This window comes from Lates calcarifer, linkage group LG8 (assembly GCF_001640805.2).
Source record: "Lates calcarifer isolate ASB-BC8 linkage group LG8, TLL_Latcal_v3, whole genome shotgun sequence".
Classification (NCBI taxonomy): Eukaryota; Metazoa; Chordata; class Actinopteri; family Centropomidae; genus Lates; species Lates calcarifer.
In genome coordinates this window covers 4,338,824-4,359,165 of record NC_066840.1, presented here as the reverse complement: position 1 = coordinate 4,359,165, position 20,342 = coordinate 4,338,824, and the positions used below count along the sequence as shown (strand labels likewise).

The window sequence follows — 20,342 nt, the reverse complement described above, 5'->3', positions numbered from 1 at the left end:
GTTGACCTCTGTGTCTTTGCATGTGAGTGTGTTCTGACCTTTGCTGGTGGACTCGGCTGTTTTGCTGCTCTGCTGACTGCTGGCAGCTGAGCTGACGTACATTGGCAGTGAAGACTTCCTCTCTTGTTCCTCCTGATAACAGAGAGCAGCACGGTCACTTATACAGATTCTTGATGCAGCCTGCTGGCTGGAATAACAAGTGGTGGTCAACTGTACATATATGGAAGCAGGGGAAAAAAAAAACCAACAGCAGTCCCAAACATCTGAGTGCATTTCCATGTGAAGCATGTAATTTTAGAGTGCTGGAAAGCCAAATCTAAACAGTGGTGTTTCTCTTGGCCTGCCATCATGACAGCTATGTTAACCTCTTCAGTGCACTGGCCTGGAACTGACTAACAGGTCGTGTAGGAAAATATATTATTGTAAAATGACACAATTGTTTTTCTGTATACTGAACTTTGTACCCGTGTTATCACAGCAACATGTGATTCTTCTGCTATGAAAAAATGTGACACTGTTATTACAAGAATGCAACAACTATACTGTATTTTGTTCCACCTCTCATAGGGACTAGACACTTATTTTTTGACTTCAGAGTCACCTCGCAGGCTTAATGGTAATTTGTATTCACATAGAAGACACACATGACCACAGAGATACAGATACACACACACACGCACTCACCCACAGATACACACAGATAAACACACAGATTACCTTCTTGACAGTGATCTCATCCAGTGAGTTTTCTTTATAGATCTTCTGTTTCTGTTTGGCCACAGAGATCCAGCTGGGAGAATCAGATCCACCAGAAACACCACGAGCTGCAGCTGGCTCTGAATCAATAACACAGCAGATACACTGTTTACACCGTGAGCTGAAACAAAATGCTGATTGGACGTATGTATAAGGAAGCTGTAAACTTTATGTTCTTAGTATAAGGTCAGTAGGTGAGAGAATGATGTGTGTTTGTGTGTGTATACACACCTGAGATACGCTTGGGTTTTCCTCCACTGTCCCCATGTACGTCTGGTTTCTTAGGGAGGGCAGGTTTGTTACTGACTGGCTGACTTATCGAGGGCTTAACACTGATTGGCTGTGGTGGCTCAGCTTTACAGCTGGTTGGCTGAATCTGAGACTCGATGGGAGACTGAGTAAGAGAAAAACAGTTAATAGATACAGAATAAAAACTCTGACTGACTGACTCTGCACTCCAACTCTCAAGAACCTCTTTGAATCAGGTACTTTTGCCTCATTTCAACAACTCCAGACAGAATTTGGCTTTCCCCAGTCTTCTCTCAATATAACTGGGAAGACAAACTAGGCTCACAAATACCATAATGTGTTGGCAGTTGCCACTGGTCAGGGTCATTACTCATCAGCATCAGGACAAGCCACAATAGTTTAGAGAACTTCATAAGCACCATCTGCTCAGCAAACCTCTTTTCAGTAGTAGTTCAGTATAGTTCAGCCATATGTTTTCCTCCTGTTTGTGGATGGAAGTTTTTGCTGTTGTTACGTAGCCAGTGTTAGCATTAACAGCAATAGTGAGTCACTGTAGCATCCAGTCTGCCCTCAGTCCAACATGAGAGGATGAAGAAGTAGTGCTGCCCAGAGCACATATTCTAACCTCTTGTCTTGTAAACCTAAATATGGCTAAAATGCTCGGTAAGTAAACAGCTGTTAATGCTAATGCTGGCTACATAGCAATAGTAAAAACTTACATGTAGCACATTTAATATTTCAAACTAAATTTCTTCAACTAATAAAATAAATTGAATTCCACTGACAAAGGTAAGAGAACTTCAGACTCCTGCAGTCTAAATATTTTCAATCATATTGATAAGTGAGAAATCACCATAAAACATGAAACAGCTCACTCAGAAACATGCATTCATTCATTCATCACCTCTGTGTTTTCCTCCTCTGAACTGAAGCGGTGCAGACCTGATGTCTTCCTCAGCCGGACTCCAAATGGATTGTCTGGGTTTCCCTCCACTACGACTGAGTTTTCTGTGGGAGGGAGGTGGAAAAGTCTGTGGTTTCACTTTATTTTAAGTCAAACAGACAGCTCACCTCATGTGACTGCAAAACAGATGATGTGGGTCATGGCGAAAATAGGACATACAATTACAGCCTGGGACACTGAGTCGACTGTGGACAAGACAAGAGGACAAACATGCAAACATACAAAAGTGAACAAATAATCATGTTTAATGTCTCTACCTTCTGTGCTTGCAGCAGCTGAAGTCTGAGGTTTAACTGAGGATGGAGACGGTGTTGCGTTGCTCTGTGGTTTGGCAGTGCTCCCTGCGCTCCTCGCTCTACCAGGACTCAACACTAATTCGACCTTAGGTGAACTTGCTGCCTCTGCTTTCACAGCTGGATCCTTCTTGATTGTAGCTTCCACCTCCTCACCTCCAGGTCCTGTGACGGCAGATGACAAAGAGGAGACGGAGGCCGGCGGAGAGGAGGGAGGAGTCAAACTTTGTGATCTCTGCCAGGCAGGGGCGATGGTGAAGCGGACTTTACTCTGATCTGAACTACTGGATGGCTGGTTGACTGCTTCCTGCACAGAGGCGGGAGGTGCAGTTTGATCTTCCAGGCCAGGCTGTTTTTCTTCCTCCACTTCTTCCACAGAATCAGCTTGTTGATCATCTGTGGATGCTTCATGTTGCTCTGTGGCTGCTTCAGCATTAGAAGGTGACTCAGTGAAATTTTCTTTCTTCTCTGCAGCAGTTGGGGACTGTTGGAAGAAAGATGTGACTTTTTCTGAGCTGGGGGAGACTAGATTTATGTGGATAGTACTGGTCTTACTGGGAGAAATAGTCCCACTCTCTTGTGATTGAGTCTCCTGACGTGACTCTGGAAGAGACAATGAAGGGAGCCTGGAAGCAACAGTAGCTTGTTCTGCAGCTTCAGTTTGATCTTTCTCCACTTGTTTCGTGTCTGTATAGGATATTTCTAGATTTTCTTGTTCAGTTTCATCCACATCAGGTTGATTCATTTCCACATCTTCCTCGTGGTCTGATTTTTGTTCTGACTGGTCAATCTCTACATCCTCCTCCACTATTTCTTGCCCCTCTTGCACTTCACCCAGCTCTGCAGGGATTTCATCATCACTTGTGTGTTTTGCAGTGCACACAGTCTTATCCCCACCCACAGCATCTACACTTTCATCTGCCTCCTGCAATGACATGGCAACTCCAACTTCTTCTTCTGCTGCGTCAGGGAAGGTCTCTGTCATTTCTTCCACGTCCTCCCTGTCTTCATTTGCTTCCTCTGCCTCCTCCATGTTCCCACTCATTTCCTCCACCTCCTCGTCACCCTCTTCTCTCTTTTCCCATCCTTCCTCCTCCACCACTGGCTCCTTCTCCAGCTCCATTGCCTCCTCCTCTCCCTCACTCTCTCCCTCTTGTCTTTCTTCCTCTGCCGGGATGTCAGTTTTTCTTGTAAGCACATCATTTTCCTCCTCAGGTTTGACTTCCTCTGCCTCCTCATTCTCTGCTTCTTCTTCTTCTTCTTCTTCTTCTTGCTGGAAGACAAAGGAGAGAGAAAAATAAGAGAAGCAGAGATTTGAAATTGTCAGCTGCACACACCTGGAGCCTCATGGAAGAACCACAGATACAAACAGATTTGTTCTTCTGTAGCAGGTATGAATGTGTTTAGAAATTCTCTGGTTAGGTTATGTCACAATACTACAAATGAATCAAAAATACATACACCATGGTCGAATTGTTCCACAGCTAGTTCTTCTTCCTCCTCTGCTGCTGCTTCTCCCTCTTCATCTTTTGCCTCCTCTTCAATTGGAATCACTTCTTTTTGACAGGGAGGTGTGGAAATCTCGTCCTCTTCCTCAGTGGTGTGACCCAACACTAGCAAGCCTGAGGGAGCAGCCTCATAACTGACAGGTTCATCCTCCTCTGCCTCCTCTTCCTTCATCTCCTCCTCATCTTCTATCTCCTCTTCCTCTTCTTTTTCCTCTTCCTTCATCTCCTCCTCATCTTCTATCTCCTCTTCCTCTTCTTTTTCCTTTTCCTTTATCTCCTCCTCCATCTCCAGGACGATGCCCTCAGTCTCCACACCCAGCGGGCAAGACGCAAGGGGAGTCTTCAAAGAACTCAGTACCTCCTGTAAGAGTGAGCTCTCCTCCTCCTGGTTTTCCTGGACTTCATCTTCTTCTGCTCTCAGTACCAGCTCCCTTTCAACCCTGCTCTCCTCTGCTCCATAGGCGATACCTGGAGGGTCCAGTAAATACTCCTTTGGACCAGCAGGGGGCTCTGGTGTAGCTCTGGAAGCAGAAATCAAAAGGTCAGACTGACAGGACAAGAAAACAAAAACAATTCAGACTGTGAGGAGGAGGAGAAAACAAGGAGGAAATCACATCTAATCACCTGGGACTATCCAGAGAGGAGGCTCTGGAGCTGAGCTTGGAGGAGGGCAGGGCGTCCGGGGCTTCCTCCTCTGAGAGACTCAGCTCAGGAGGAGAGGAAGTGTCCGGGCTGTGAGAAACATCCTGTTCAGTTTCCGACTCATCCTCTCCCTCCTCCCTCTCCTCCTTGTCTCTCAACAGGGATTGTCTGGATTGCTGTGGTTGCTCTTTCTCCTGCTCCTCCTCCTCCTCCTCTTCTTCCTCTTCCCTCTCCACTTTTGGCTGCAGCTCATCAAAACTTACAACTGAATCACAGACAGAAACACAGGTCTCGGAGATCAATCTGATATCACACACTGACAGCAAGTATAGGGAAGTCTTTGACTGACAACATAAAAATGACATAATAAAAAGATGTGTTTTTTTTTATTCCATTTTCATATTTGAAATGCACAATTTACTGAACAAGTATATAAATGAATGAGTCAATTTAAAAAAAATTCAATTTGAGCACACTCCTAAGATTGTTACTATCATAGAGAAAATGAAATTAAAATTTAATTTGGATTTCATTTTACAATCTAAAATCTAAAATTTAAAAAAATAATGTAAACTTTTGCATTTGAATTTTAATCGTGTTCTCATTTCAGATAATTTCTAGCATAACTGATTTTTTTTCTTCTCTCAAAGTTAACCATTATAAAAATGATCATGAAGATTTTCATTGAAAACTAATCTGGAAATGGTTTATTAGTGCAACCAAATTTTCAAGTTTAGAAAAGACAATGTTAAATTTGGTTATTATGGTAGTGTTATGCTCAGGACCAAACTAAAAATTATCAACTGAGCTTTTTATTTTACTGATAACTCTGGTAGTAATTGAGCATTTTCAAATCTGAAAATTGGTTTTAAAATGTACATTTTTAATCATCATACATCAAACACACAACAATGGGATATGAGATTTCATATTGGTAGTCAGAGACTTCCATACATTTGATTTGAGGTACATAAAAACCTCCTGACCTTCAGTCTTCTGTTGTTCTTGCTCCACCAAAGCTTCTGTTATGGAGGTGTTCAGCATCTCATCCACCACAGAGTCTCCCTCTGTTTTCAACTCCAGCCTCTGCAGTGGACACAAAAAATCAGCATTATCATTTACCACTTAGACAGCCATCAAGTTATTAGTTAAATTAGTGATCAAGACCTTTAACCATAAGGTGCTAATCCATTAAACTGGCAGTCATCAGTCCTGTTGAAGTGCCACTGAGCTGATTCTCCCCTATCCTTTTGATTGAACAAAAGACCACATTATGTATAACTAGCACCTTAGAATTGGCTAAACTGGATATGTTGTCCTAAACATGATTTGATGCACCTCAGACTGGAGCAGAGCGCATGAAAATGTTGATCCTACTCATCAGATTTATAGATGTGTAGAAGGCTTACATTTGATAAAACTGTTATGATTTTTGCAGGAAAACTGAGCTTTTGGAACAGCAGATAGTATCAGGTGACAATATCTTTAGCAGCAACAGAGCAAAATATAAATCTGGGAAAAGAACAATTGTAGAAAAATAGGAAGATAGAAAGAAAGAAAGAAGAATTCCCTTTTTATGCAGTTTCAGGGTTTAGTTTTGGTCATTATCTTGTAATAATAACTCTGTAGTTACCACATCATTTGCTTAGATATTGTGCAAATACCAAACACCAAAATTACTACACAAACTGACTCATGACTGTTTACAGACTGACTTCTTAGTTCAACTCTGACCACCAGTACTTATTGTAGATGTGTACACACTGTATGTTCTCTGGAAAAGGGGATCATAACTGACATTTCAGGTTTGCTCACTTTTTTCTTCCAAATAAAGTGGTTCATATTATTTGGCTAAACTGGTGGTTTTTGTTCCAACTTGTCCGATCGTCTGACAGATTGTATTTCTTGCTCCTCTTGTCAACATGTTCCCACACCTCAGCGATTACTATGAAAGATATGAGTGAACTGATTGCAACGATGGCCACAACTGGTGTAATAAGCCATGTTGTAATAAAGTGAAATTATTCCTTAAAGGATATGTATTGGGTGTATTAGTGTATGTGCTTGTGTTAGTGTATTTATATGTGCATGAGTTTCTTACACTGGCAGGTTTCCTCTTGTTGCAGGCTTTGTGTCTCAGGCCCAGCTTGTGTTTGGCAGCAGAGTTGTCCAGACAGGCGAAGGGACTGGCTGGCTGACTGAAGTCCCCTGGAACCACCAGGGGGCTCATTGCTCTACTGGAGGCTGCACAGGAGAGCTGGGAAAACAGAGACAGACAAACATAGACAGAAGGTTTCACTAAAAACTTTCACAAACAACTTGTTAACAGAGGAAATACTCCTCAGGCATTTGTAAATACAGGTAAATGAAGTCCCTGCTACAGCTGGACTCCAAACAGCCAAGACTCAAATGTATGTCATTATTTAGAGACTCCTCTGGAGGAGCCCCACTGACAAAAACTGGGATTTGTTCACCCATGTCCTGGGGAAATGATATCCACATGCCACTGTCTCCTATTGTTTCCCAATAGCACAGGTCCAGACACAGCTGATCATGTTACAGATTTGAATCATTGCTCTTAGTCATGTTTCCAGCTTTGAGAAACTTAACAGCCCAGCACTGAGGCTGGAGAGAAGAGTGTGTTGAGACTGAGTTAAAAGGTGGATTTTCACTTAAATGATGAAGACAGCAGATTATGAAACCACAGGAAATAAAGCAAGACCAGCAGCGAGAGAGTGAGAGAAAGGGAGCCCAGCTGTATAAATATTAGCTGTCCTTATCTGCAGGACCAACACTTACTCTGTCATCTCTGCTCTCACAAATTCACTGTTTGACTTGTTTCAACCTTCTCACGTCCAAATTGGCTAGATACCAACAGAGTTCAGTTGGAAAATATGAAAAATGAAAATATGTTTTTATGATTTGGGTGAACTTTCCCTTTAAAACTCACATTCAATTGTGTGACTCATACCTGGACTGAGAGATCTTGTAACATCCAGAGGAGTATGAACACAGTTCTTCTCTGTTGACATCTAGATTTGTTTATTTATGGAGATTTCAGACCTAAATGTGTGGTGTGTGTGTGTGTGTGTGTGTGTGTGTGTGTGTGTGCGCGCGAGGCAAGCTGAGGCAGATTCTGAATGTTATAACTACAAGCAGACATGCTGACTGCCAGAGAAACCAGTGGAATGCACTCTGCACTCTCTCTCTTTCTCTCTCTCACACACACACACACATACACATACACACACACACACACACACACACACACACACACACACACACACACACACACACAAAGTAAATCACTGGAATAACACATACAGTATTACAGTCAGAGCAAACAGAAAGAAGGTCAGAAATACAGAGACAGAGGAAAGAGAGAAAGAGGGGGGAAGACATCAAGAATCAGACACACACACACACACACACACACTGAGGTCCCTCTTCACACATCACACACCAAGCACATGACAGCTATATTTACTGTGCTACAGATACAGTATACATTTGTGTTTGTGAAACAGCTCACTAAACCAGAGTTGAGGAAGAAAGTTAAACCCTGAATTCTGACTTTCAGTAAAATGTGAACTACACAGTTTGTCTCTAGACTGTACATAAACAACACCAACACTGAAAGAGGAATGTATCTATTCAAGTTTCAGTCCCATGGGAGGAAATGAATTGAACTAAGTTTGGGTTTGGAGGACTGTTTCTCTCAGATACTTCTCAGAAATTGATGTTGACTCAATTAAAAACTCAATTTTTCTGAACAGTTGGTGGCAGCAGAAACAAGCCATATATTCAACACTGACATAGTATTACTTCATAAAATAGATGTGGCTAATGAGTTAGCAAAAGTTTGCTTATTTACACATCTAGCTGACACAGAGCAACATTAGCATTCATTTGGGGTCCTGTTTCTGGTCACCTGTTGAATATGTCCACTCTCTTTTATTTTGGTCTCAACCAAGTCACAAACCAAAGAACTGAGCTCTGAACTGTATGTTACAAAACAACAAACCCTGCACTCTTTCTATTTACAGTTAATATAAAGACAGACTGACCCAGACCTATATACCCTGGGGGATTGTTGGCCTATATGGACTCATTATTTAGCTCAAAACTGGAGGTGCTGCGATGAAATCAACTTTGCTTCCAGAATAGAAAACTGAAAAAAAACAACACTCTGTCTCCATGAAGTCTGTCATGAGTTCTCACTGAATGGAAAAGCTCCAGAAAGTGCCACTGTGACTGTAATTCATAAGTCACTGCAGTCCTCCTTGACCACATTCCTATGAGTGGAATGCACTTTAAAAGGGATATTTTCAGGTTTTTGTGTGCATGTCTTTGTAGCAGGCCATTTGTGGTTCCCTTCAGTGGGAAATGTCTGGCCTGAACCCTTCTGAAATTGCTAAAACTGCACTATTATTAAATGCTCATTTGTCATACTTTGCTGACTGTGCTTTTAGCCCACATTATAGCCAGAGAGGCTAAATGGATAGTTGAGGTTTTTAGGACATCTGTCTTATCACGATTTGGCACTGCTTTCTATCCATCCATAAAGTAGTCATTTTAGTGAATTGTTTTAACTGACAGCATTGTCAGGGAGCATGTGGGACATTTTAAGTCACATGGGCTGAACCACAAACACTCACACAATAGGTTAGGGGGCTGACAAAGTGATAGAAAGGGTGGAAAACAGAGATAGATCAATTTGCATGATGGAGGCTTTTAGTACATTTCAATGATCAGACTGGATCATGAGATGTTTTTACCATTGTAGTCACATGAGGAAAATTGACACAATGGCACAAAGCTCCACACTCACACAGCCTGAAGGTTCCTCCTGACCTATATAAATCACATATTATACAATGAGATCACTAAAATGGATGCTGATGGGCAAAACACTCACAATAACATGTGAGGCTATTTGTTTAGTGTCACATGGTACTGGAGTTTAGAAGTTGTGGATTGAGTCTCATTCCCTCATCGAGCCATTTAGTCATTTTGCTGTGTGGATGTGGATGTAGCCATTACATCTGTCAGCTGTAGCACATATTAGATTCTTTGAGGCAGAACACAAGGCTGGACACAAGGCTATTTTCATACCTGACTTCTTCCTGAACTTTTGAGAACTATGTCAAAATATAAAGTGTTTATAGACAGAAAATTATGAATAATGTACAGTTTTTATGTTCATCTACTATCAACAAACTAATCAATCTTTAAAACTGCACTCATGAAAGATTTTTTTAGAAACAAAACAGGACACGTAATGACAATGTGGTTACTCATAGACCTGGACCTGCAGAGGATCAGAATCAGTAATACTTTTAAGCATCTTTAAAGTCATTGTTTTAGTGGCACGACAACCTAGGTTAGTAACAAACTAGTGACTATCTAACTCTTAAAGAGATAGATGTTTCCTCAGGAGTTGGTGGAGACCAAAACAGAGTTAAAAGAAGACAGAATATTAGACTTATATAATGACTAAATAACACATAAACACGTTGCCCCAAAACATGAACCAAACTGGGGGTCCCAGTAGCATAGGTCCACATAACCACATCCATGGTTCGACTCCCGACCTGAGGATTCCTGTTGCATGTCTTACCCCTGTCTCTCTCCCACACATTATTACCTGTCTGTGTCACTAATACCACTGTCAAAGAAAGGCACACAAGGTATACAAAATACAATATTTCTGGTTCTGTGGCATCAACATGAATACTTTTTTAAAGCTGTCCATCTCAAGTCCAGCAGTGGTTTAGGAGTGCAATGCTAAAACAGTGGAGTACTAATTGAAGTGTGTGTTTACCTGATCGTCATCACTGTCTACTCCCTCCAGACTGATCGAACTGTTCCTCTGAGCCTGATTCTGACGGATGGAGAGAAAAGAACCAGGATAAGTGTGGTAGCAGTGCAGTCTGCAGCAGTCAGGTGGACTACAGAGTGGGATGTTATTCAATAATGTGTGTTACCATGACTGTGTGAAGTGTGGTGTATTCAGGTGGACTGCAGGGTAAACCATCATCTTCAGACATGGTTCCAGCATCGTCTGTTCTCTTCACACACATCAGGGATGGAGGGGAGCCCAGTCTGATGGCCTGCTTCAACTGGAGCTGCAGAAAAAAAACACAATTAGGCAACTTGTTTGTATGCACTGTATGTATTTCATCCATCTAAGAATCATAAACCTGAAAACATACACTTACAGACTTTGAATGAGGGAGGTGAGGTGTTTTCCAGGTGTGTGTGTGTGTGTGTGTGTGTGTGCAGAGGCACTCAGAGATGGAGAGGAGCCAAATCTGACCAGCCTGTTTAATAAACTACAGCTATATAAATAAGTTAAGGTAAGGCGTGTATGAATTTCTGTGTTTACAAAGTTTCACTGCTTTTACAGTCAGACTTCCTCATCAGTGTAGATAATGTATGATTAACAGAGAATGACTTGTGAGGACAGGCACTCACCAGAGAAAGTATATATTCTTTTTCTGTGTGTGGGGGGGTAGGTATCACAGAAACTCAAACTAACAGATTTGGTATCTGCCTGTTTCGTGTCGTCCTGAAACAGTCACTCAAGGACTCACTGACTCAGGTGCAAAGCAAACACAGGACAATACAGCTTTTCTTTAGCCAGCTGAACACTGGCACAAACCAACCCCTTGATAAAAAAAACACACACCAGTACAGTTTTCAGTGTTAACATTTCAATGTGGTTACAGTAACTCTTTAACAATGACAAACAAAGGAGCTCCAACTCAAGTAAGGACAGAGGAATAGCTTATTATACCATTAGCAGTTGTACTAAGAGGCTAAATTGACATGATATTTAGTTTATTGCTAAATTTGTCTTAAAATGAGTACACAGTACAAAATGTCTTTATGTCTTTATGTTTCTGAATAAATGTGACTTAATTATGACTTGATGACTTGATTCAAGATTTAAAATGAGCTAATACTACAGGTACCATATTCATGACAATGAAGAGCCAATGAACAAACAATAGCATCATATTCTCTACTGAATAGTTCTTCCTGTTTTCATTTGAAAAGACGGAGATAGTATTTCCTGGTTTCTTTTTTCTTTTCTTTCTTTATTACCTGTTGCCCATTTTTAAGTTAAATGATTTTGTTTAGTGAATATCTGAGCTGTTACACTATATGCTAGCAAAGCAGTTAGGTAGGGTCCATAACTCAGTTTGAACTATACACAATATACTTCACATGGTTCCAGTGTTCATCAGATTTTAATAACTATGCACCCTGAGACATATCGATCCTTCCTTGATGTATGTATGTTTGGCTCCAAAGAAACTTCCCTCTGCTTATCAAACAAGCTTAGTGGATATCTCAGCTGTTACAGGATAGGTTAGCAAAGCCAAATCCACCTCCTGTCTGTGCCAGTGATACAGCCAGTGTTTGCAATATTTACAAACTTACAACAACATTATCTTAAGTGAGTGACCATGCTGTGCACATTTTACAGTGTTGCAGTGTTCATCAGATGTTTATATCTATGCACCCTGTAACATATTGATCCTTGTGTAATGTGTTTATATTTGGCTCTGGAGCAACCTCATTCTGCTTATCAAACAGCTCAGTGAGGATTAAGGTCAGGAAATCTCCATTAGATTGTGTTCCACAGTAAATTCTGTTGATGCAAATCAGTGTATTAGCTTTATTTTCAAAGCTTAAACTTCTTTCTTCTTTTCTTCTATGTGTCTGTGCTGTTTTGCTTGAAATTCATTTTATCTTTGCACTAATTATTAAACACTGTACCTGTGTCTCTCTGTGTCTGTTGCATATTCTCTCTCAGACCAAACACTTTCTCTGTATTTTAGCAACAGGAGAAACTTTTCCTTTTTAGCAAATCCTTTTAAGACGATGTTTAATTCTCACTCTCCTTTAGGTAGCTTAGTGGAGCAGTTTAACTGGAGGTCAGCCTATGTGTGTGGCTCTCACGTCCTCCCGTTTTAGACCACTGTTGTGACAGACATTTGTTCTGTCTGTCTGCTTTTCTTATCATCATCCAGTCATTTCATTATGCTTTGACAGACGCTTCAGTTTTAACCTCTCTCTGTAACATGCATCAGCTCTGCCTGCCTCAACTGTCACATTTAGCACATCACAGGGCATTACACTTGAGCATGGATCTACACTGTAGTTCTGTGAGCTTGTTTCATACTACAGTCACATCCCTGAGGTGGAATCACACTGACTAAATATACAGGAGATCAGCTGGTGCCACTCTGTCAACTGTCAGCTCCTTTATTGATTAATACTGCTCATGACAGCTGAGAGCAGCACAGGGTCACAGACGTTCTCACGTCCAAACACGCAGATTGTGACTCTATTTCTTTATTATTCCTTATTAACCCCTGCAGTCAAATCCTCTTTTCTCCTTCCTGCCTCCACGGGCAGGTCAGAGGTCAGGGTCACAATGTCGTCCTGGACATCAGAGGGCTTTATTATCTTCCTCAGACACAGGAGCTCAATCTTGGCTCCTCCAGTTGAAAGGTATTTCAAGACCAGGCATGCTCTCTAAGTGTATTTACCTGTAGTGATTTCACTTTCCCATGAATGCTGTCCTGAGACGCCCCCAGAGCCTCGTTAGCCTCCGACGAGTCAGAAACAAAGACAGAGTCATGTGACAAGGCCTTGCTGCCCAGGCTGATCTTTGACCTTTGGGAAACAGGAAGAGGAAGAAACAGACAAAGCAGAAAGTGGTATTTCACAGCTTCTACAACAAAATAAACAAAGTAAAGAGAAGTTGATGTTGGAATGCCCTGATGGGTCACTGGTTTAAAATAAACACTGTAAACTAACAACGTGGGTTTCTTTTCTTTAATCCAAGAATCGTCAATTAAATGAAAGTCATATGTTTCTCTTCTATTATACTTTGTTTTCTCCTGGTTATGATAAGGAGGAAAACAGAATGGCTTCAATAAATCTGGAGAGGATCAAACCTGTGACACAGAAGAAAAGTCAAGAGCAGACACAGCAGGAAGTGGCACACAGTGTCCACAGGAAGAGACACTCCACTACTTGCTATGGAAAACAGGAAGTGTTTCCACTGAGGTGAGTTTGGCAGAACAGGAGATGGATGTTAACACAAGATCTTCCTTTCTTAAATTATCTCTGCCCTTTTAACACAACAGAAGATATTTATCTACATCAAGAGTGGAAGTGCATTTGTTTCATGGTGTTTTGGCTCCTGAGACACAGGATGAAACAGATATTAGACCTGCTGATTGGCAGTATGTTTATGAATCTGTGTTTGAATAAGAGCTCTGCAGTCACGTTTTTCCTGTGTATTTCTATACACATAAATGTGTGTGTGTGTGTGGGGGGGGCTCTTACCCAGAGCCCTTATCCTGATCCGATCGAGTGAGTGTGTTATTCTCTGATGTTTTGCTGACATTGTCACTAGATTGGCTGGCTTTAAGCCCTGCGTCTGCACCAGCACCTGACGGCTCCTTTCTCTTCTTCCTGGCAAATAATTTTTTAAATGTCTGGAACTTGGACTTTTTCTTTCCTGAGAAGAGAGATGAGAAAAGAGACAGAGAGAGAGAGAGAGAGAAAATTAAAGAAACTTTTCAAACCCTCATCACAGTTACATCTCCTGACAGCACCACAGTGAATCACCACCACTACCTGCACAGTGATATATATGTTAATGAGGAAATTACACACTCGGCATCTTTACACACTGCCCTCATATGAACTCTAGTAATAGTAACTCTAATTATTCCTGTGTTGGCGGTAAAGCCCGGTAAGGCCCAGGTAGGCACCTCAGGAGAAACCACACACAGGCTGATGTGTGTGCACAAACATAACGACAGATATACACACACACACAGACACACTCACTATGCACTCACAATCGTGCTTGTAAACCCCCCCCCCCCAAGTGAGCGCACGTCCATTAGCGCTGCAGTGGAAAAACTCAACAGCTCTTTTATAACTCCTTAAACAGCTACAAACTGCTTTCATTACTTTCAGTCAGCGAGGCACTCATCCAGCACTTGAAATGCCCACTGGTCCTCTCTCTGTCCCACATTTAACAGGGCTGTGGGTTGTCTCCATGTTTAATTTCTACATTCAAATCAATCAGCGAGCACAGAGAAAAATGCATGTCCTATTTTAAAGAGTCTACAGCGACTGTTGGTCTTAATCTGGTCTTAAAGTGCGCAGATTTGACACAACAAAGTCGGTCTAAATGACCTCAAGTCGTGTCACCTGAGTCAGACTGCATGTTGGAACAGAGGTGACCTCTGTAACCCCTCCTCATCCCTGTTGGAGGCTCCAGGCTACATTAGCTGCTACTTGCATAATATACCTGAATCTCACAAAGCTGTCAGTGGTTGCATTGTGGGTAATGTAGGCACCAGGATTTGATGAGAAGAAAGAACACGTAGCTTAAAAAATACATTATCTCTGATCCCTTTGCATCAATTGTAGCAGTTTTCTCTTCATCCATCGTGAGCCAGACAATGTTCTAAATGTACAATGCTAAATCAGTGGTAATTGGGTGACAAATGACACATCCTCATTGTTACAAAAACAAACCTGGAGCACTTCCAGTTGAGAAATGACTGGATACACTGACCCAGGGTACAGACATATTAAACATCAGAGACTGTACAGTGCTGAGACACAAAACAGAGGGAGGCACACGAAAAAGGAACTGTGAACAAAGGAAGAGCTGTAAGAAAAACAAAACAACTGTGATCCAACTATTTTGAGAATTCACATCCCAGGGCCATAAAATATCTTTAGAAGAGACTTGGAAAAAAAAAAGAAGACACATTCTCTTTATACAAGCTGTGTCATTTTTGTCTTTCTCCCAGTGGGGAATCCTTGAGCATTCCTTCTTTTCTCTAAAAATACACTTTATGGTTGGAGCTAAATCACTGCTAAAAAATGTCTGGAATCTAAAGCTGGTACTGGGGCCAAGATGCTTAAAATTTCTACATCATTTGCTCAAGAGCACATCACAAAATGATTAAGCTGATCTATTTTACAATGATATTTAAATCATTTATTACATACATATAAGGGGCTATTGGAAAGAGACGTCAAGAAAAATGAGCAAAAGTAGCTGCAAGTCACAAGCTGTCTTTCCTACATGGATGGATAAAAATAGCACATAGACTATTTTGATGCATTGCCATGTCCATCCAATTTTTGTGAAGAAAAGTTGGCTGCAAATTCCCCACTCCTTTGTCTGACGCCACAAAGTGAACTGCTGTATTTACTTGAGGAGAATCCAGCATGCTTTTGATGACGCTTCAGAGACCTCTCTGCACTGCCAAGATGAAAAATCAGTGGGAAACACCAGCAGTCAGTGCCATTTATTGTGCTATTTTAGGCACAATACACTATTAAGCTAAAAGGTCTGCACTCATGGAGAGCTGAGAAAGGCCAGTGCTTCAATGGAAGGTCAGTGTAGCACTATGGTGAATGTAGAGCTTAGATACCTGTAACTTCCCAACATACATTCTTTCAATCACAAACATGAGCACACACACATACTCACAATAGCATCATGGGAATTTTAAGGCAGTCTAAGGTCAATACCAGGGGAAACTGACCTCAGTGTACAGACTGAGAAGATGGTGACCTTTGACAGGGAAACAATGTGGACAGAATGAGAAAAAGGAGGAGTAGAAGGACTTAAAACAGTTGTACATTTCAGAGAAGTTAGCACATGGTCACTGTCAGGACAGGTGAAGTCACTACTATGTCTTCTTCAAGGTCAGAAAGTCCCCAAAAGTGATGCAGCTCATTTTCTATTCACTGCAAAGGAGGATCAAGGAGGACAAAAACTAAGACGAGAAGTAGGGGAGAAAATTAAGAGGAGGTAGAGAGTCTACAGAGTATTCTCCTGCATATGGAGAACAGGTTGATGTTACTATGTTCAAATTAGATATTTCTGTATTCATGCTCCTCTCAGTGGTTGTAAGGAGAGAAAGCTTTAGTAATATCTGAATATAAACTTGGTGACAGTTGTACGACTGCTTGCATGTGTTGTAGGTCAAATCTGATTAAACCACATCAACACACGTCTGATGATGAAGATTAACATTTTTTAAAGCTAAACTCTTGAAGTGAAATTTGAAATTCTCTGCACTGTGTTAATAAATACAGACTACAATGACACTACTTAATGATACTATGTCTATCACGTTGTTTCAAAAGAGGATAAAACAGTGTTTGGTCATATTTGTGGGAACAGCGTCTAACTCACAACTCTGTGGGGAGTGGGGTTTCCAGGCAGTTGACTGATAACAGACAGGGTGTGCTGGGAGAAACAACATCAGCATCTGATGGGTGCTATCATTTAATGAAACTTTTCTCCCCTCTTTTAACAAGTGAACACAGTGTTAGCCATCTACCATGAGTGATTTAAGCTGTCTGTTCCACTGAAATTTTCAACCTTGCGGAGGCTAGCATTAGTTTAGATTTACTTTTTTAAATGGGTCTAGTTGTGGTAATGGTGCAAGTCAAAACTCAGAGGAATGGTTAGCCCCATTTATGATTTCAGCACTCTCTATGGTTAACTGCCTGTTAGGCAGTGGATATAACAAACTTTGACAAACTACTTTTAGTACCTGCCCACATGAATTTGCACCAATCTAATTACAGTATCATAAAATTCATTTGTTACCGAAAAAATAATTTTCGATATTCTTTCTGTTCTGAGTATTTAATGCCTTCAGATGTGTTTTTCTAAACTTTAACCTTGAGTTTTACTTTTAAATGAATGACAGGGAGAAGGAAGAAGGGCCAAGATTGAATCTTTTCTGTTAAAGACTAAAGAGTCCTCTGTTACTGCTGATCCAATTAAAGCAGAGCACATTCTACCAGGCACCAATCAGAGATAAGCCGTCTGTCTGGCACCATCACTGGGTAGGGGCCAACAGATTGAGACAGACATGAGTGGCAGACTCCATGATCTGTGGAGTCACACTTGACGTTCACAGTCTAACAGAAGTGACTCACCAAAGCTAACAAACAACACATAATAGACTCACACTTAAATGTCAGAATCAGAGGAGGACTTAGTTTATGACTAAAGCTCAGGTACGAAAGACAGCTTCTACATTATTGGACTGTGGACATGAGTCATTATTGTGTTTCCAATAATTCCAACAGCACTCAGTAAGGAGATCTAGATTGATAAGGCTGACCTGATATTCTCTGTTGTGTGTGTGTATAAAATCCCACTGCTGATATATTGTAGTCGTCAATGTATGGACATCCAGTGTATTCTCACACTAATATAGTTTGTTATCTTTATTCTTGGCAGAAACTGTAATTCCTGAGAAAACATTTTTGAGTTTATAGCACATGCAGATGTTAATATCATCACTATGTGGCTTCTGAGTGAGACTTCAGTGACTTGGCAAAATATACACAGAATATTTCATGGTATATGGTGGCCAAAAGTGACATGGGAAAAAAACAAATAAATGATACAAATTAATCAAAAATAAATAGCCGAAATACATCACATTTTGTCAAAAACAAAAAGTATAAATAAGTGCCATGAACAAATAAGTAATTTTTTGTATTTCTAAACTTATTCATATACTTATTTCCACATTTCATTCATATATAGATTTATTTATTTATCTAAGCAAAATGCAAATTTTATATATTTATTTTTAATTAATCACAGCTAGCTATTTTTTTCATTCATTTAGTTTTCTTCCTACTGGCTTAGGCTTAAACTTATTGGCTTATTGACCCTTAAAGGATATGCAGTAAACATAATGGGTGGATAGTTTTTTCCTGAGTCACTTTTGGGCCCCCATGCCCTATTCATCAAAACACTGGATACACTTCAGTATGCTTTGGTATAAAGCATCACTTTCAATCCAATCCAATGAAACATTAACTGATCATTTAATCAAACTGTTACCTGAACACTGTTCCTGGACTTCAGCAGGCTCCTGATTGGCCATCACATCTGGAGGTCCTGATGCCATGGCAGCACTGTCACTGCTGTGAGGGCGACAGAGAGAGACCAATGATTTTGATAACAATAATGATAATGATAGTTGACATGAGACTAATTAGATTGATTTATATGGTTTACACAGAACTGCAGGACATAGATAAATCCCCCACAAGAAGTTCGAGTGAGGCAGGATGCTTATGTTTTTCTGCCAACACAGATCATTCATTTGTTCATAAAAAATAATCAAAAAATGACTTCAGAGAATTTGATACACTTTAAATCCCCAACCTTAGAGTTTTCTTGCAATCATTATTTGGACAAAAACACAAGATTGTATTATCACAACACGATTCCACTGGGACTTGATAAATAATAAAACTGAATTGTCCAGTCCAGTGAGCTCAGACTGTCTATTTTGTGTCTCCTGTGGTTGTATTTATCTTAATCCTCTTCTATCTCCTTATATCGCTCATATGCTGGTCTGACCACTTGCAATGTGATCAGGCTTGCTGGATTACAATGTGATTAAATCTCATTTGGGAGTGTCGTGACTGGTTGTAAAAGTGATCTTCCATCCACTCATGCCAAGCCACTTTTACTAGCAGTCACACTTACGAGGACTGAACAGACAGACTTTGTTTATTTGAGGGATTACAGTGTCACCTGTAACAAGCCACCACCTCATAAAATTATTTGAAAACCTACTGGTCAAGCTCCTTCACTCCTTAAAATCTGAACATGCGTAGTGTATCTTTAATTACTGAGGTGAACTTCAATATGCTATTTAAACTTGTGCTATTTAAACGTGTTCTAATCCAGGGTGTTATGCTACACTTGGATCCAAATCCCATCTCCAGTCCAATCCCTCACTACAATCCAAACAGTCTCAACAGAGGCATCTCAGCTATGTTTCCAGTGTTCTGTTCCGCTCTGCCATCCACTTCTGTCAGCTGAAATGTTCTTCTCTTAGCACCAGCAGATGCCCAGCAACCTCTAACACAAACTCAGACAGACATGAGGTAGTGTTATGAACCCATCTCTCATTGTGCAGCAGAACAGAGTGTATTAGATTTGGGCTGCTTACTGAATCTTTACTGTATGACAGACACTTTTCAGGTTCGAGTTACAGTTACAGTTATGAGAAATGTGTAAGCAGTGATCTGCAACCTCCCAGTTTCGTTTTGGATTTTTAACCAGCCACTTCTCAGGACTATTACTGGACCGTCTCCTGCAGACAGGAAGTCTGAGGTCATGTGAGAGTTCAGCCCCAGCATGCTGAACCAGTTAGCTACTCTCTCTTACAGAGGGACCATTAATTCACCAACTTTTACATGACTCCCTATTCTAGCCTCAAATTTAATTAGCTATGCACTGTATGCACATGATTCCCAGTGTAGTTTGGTAGGAAGCTGAGTCATTGCTGATGGTTTTGACTTAACTGATATCTAAGAATAATTGTTGCTTTGTCACCATTGGTGCATTCATTTTCACAGAATTCATGGAGGTCATGAGAACAGGGTTTGGGGAGAGTAATGTTTTCTTAGGCCAAACTTTTCATTACAACAGATAACCATAAGCTTCAAACCATCAAGCTCCCCAAACAGATGTGATGGGCTATAAGGCTGTGCAGATGTCTAATACCACATAAGTGGAAACAGGTCAAAAGGACAGTGAGGCCAGCTGAACCAGAAGCTGCCTGTTTTTCACTGGTCTGGGTGACAATTTAACTTCCAAGCAAGAATCTTCACATCCTACACTGTGTATTGTGTATGTAATACAACCAATCCCCTTTTTCCTTGATGTTTCTATGGTAACTGTGGTACCTGCATCCATCCTCTTGGTCAGAACTTAGATAACAACAACCACAAAATTCAACAACAGATTGGCTTCACAGAAAAACAGAGGTTTCAAAATCTGGTGGACCATGGAAAATCTACAAAGCTCTTGTTAAAAAC

The 20,342-nt window shown here is 40.7% G+C and overlaps 1 protein-coding gene across 4 annotated transcripts in view; it reads right to left on the bottom strand.

Moving 5' to 3' along the window:
* The window catches only part of zgc:66433 (uncharacterized protein LOC321250 homolog), a 50,596-nt gene that overhangs the window by 3,055 nt on the left and 27,199 nt on the right, over window positions 1-20,342 (bottom strand). For all 4 annotated transcript variants that reach the window (XM_051072167.1, XM_051072168.1, XM_051072166.1 and 1 more), the window contains 14 exons: window positions 18,349-18,431; window positions 13,782-13,956; window positions 12,977-13,103; window positions 10,400-10,540; window positions 10,237-10,296; window positions 6,514-6,669; window positions 5,399-5,498; window positions 4,395-4,677; window positions 3,724-4,291; window positions 2,227-3,535; window positions 1,910-2,013; window positions 988-1,150; window positions 718-836; window positions 39-132 (listed from right to left, as the gene is read on the bottom strand). In XM_051072167.1, coding sequence (XP_050928124.1) covers window positions 39-132; window positions 718-836; window positions 988-1,150; window positions 1,910-2,013; window positions 2,227-3,535; window positions 3,724-4,291; window positions 4,395-4,677; window positions 5,399-5,498; window positions 6,514-6,669; window positions 10,237-10,296; window positions 10,400-10,540; window positions 12,977-13,103; window positions 13,782-13,956; window positions 18,349-18,431 — 3,482 coding nt within the window. The remainder of the gene's footprint in view (window positions 1-38; window positions 133-717; window positions 837-987; window positions 1,151-1,909; window positions 2,014-2,226; window positions 3,536-3,723; window positions 4,292-4,394; window positions 4,678-5,398; window positions 5,499-6,513; window positions 6,670-10,236; window positions 10,297-10,399; window positions 10,541-12,976; window positions 13,104-13,781; window positions 13,957-18,348; window positions 18,432-20,342) is intronic.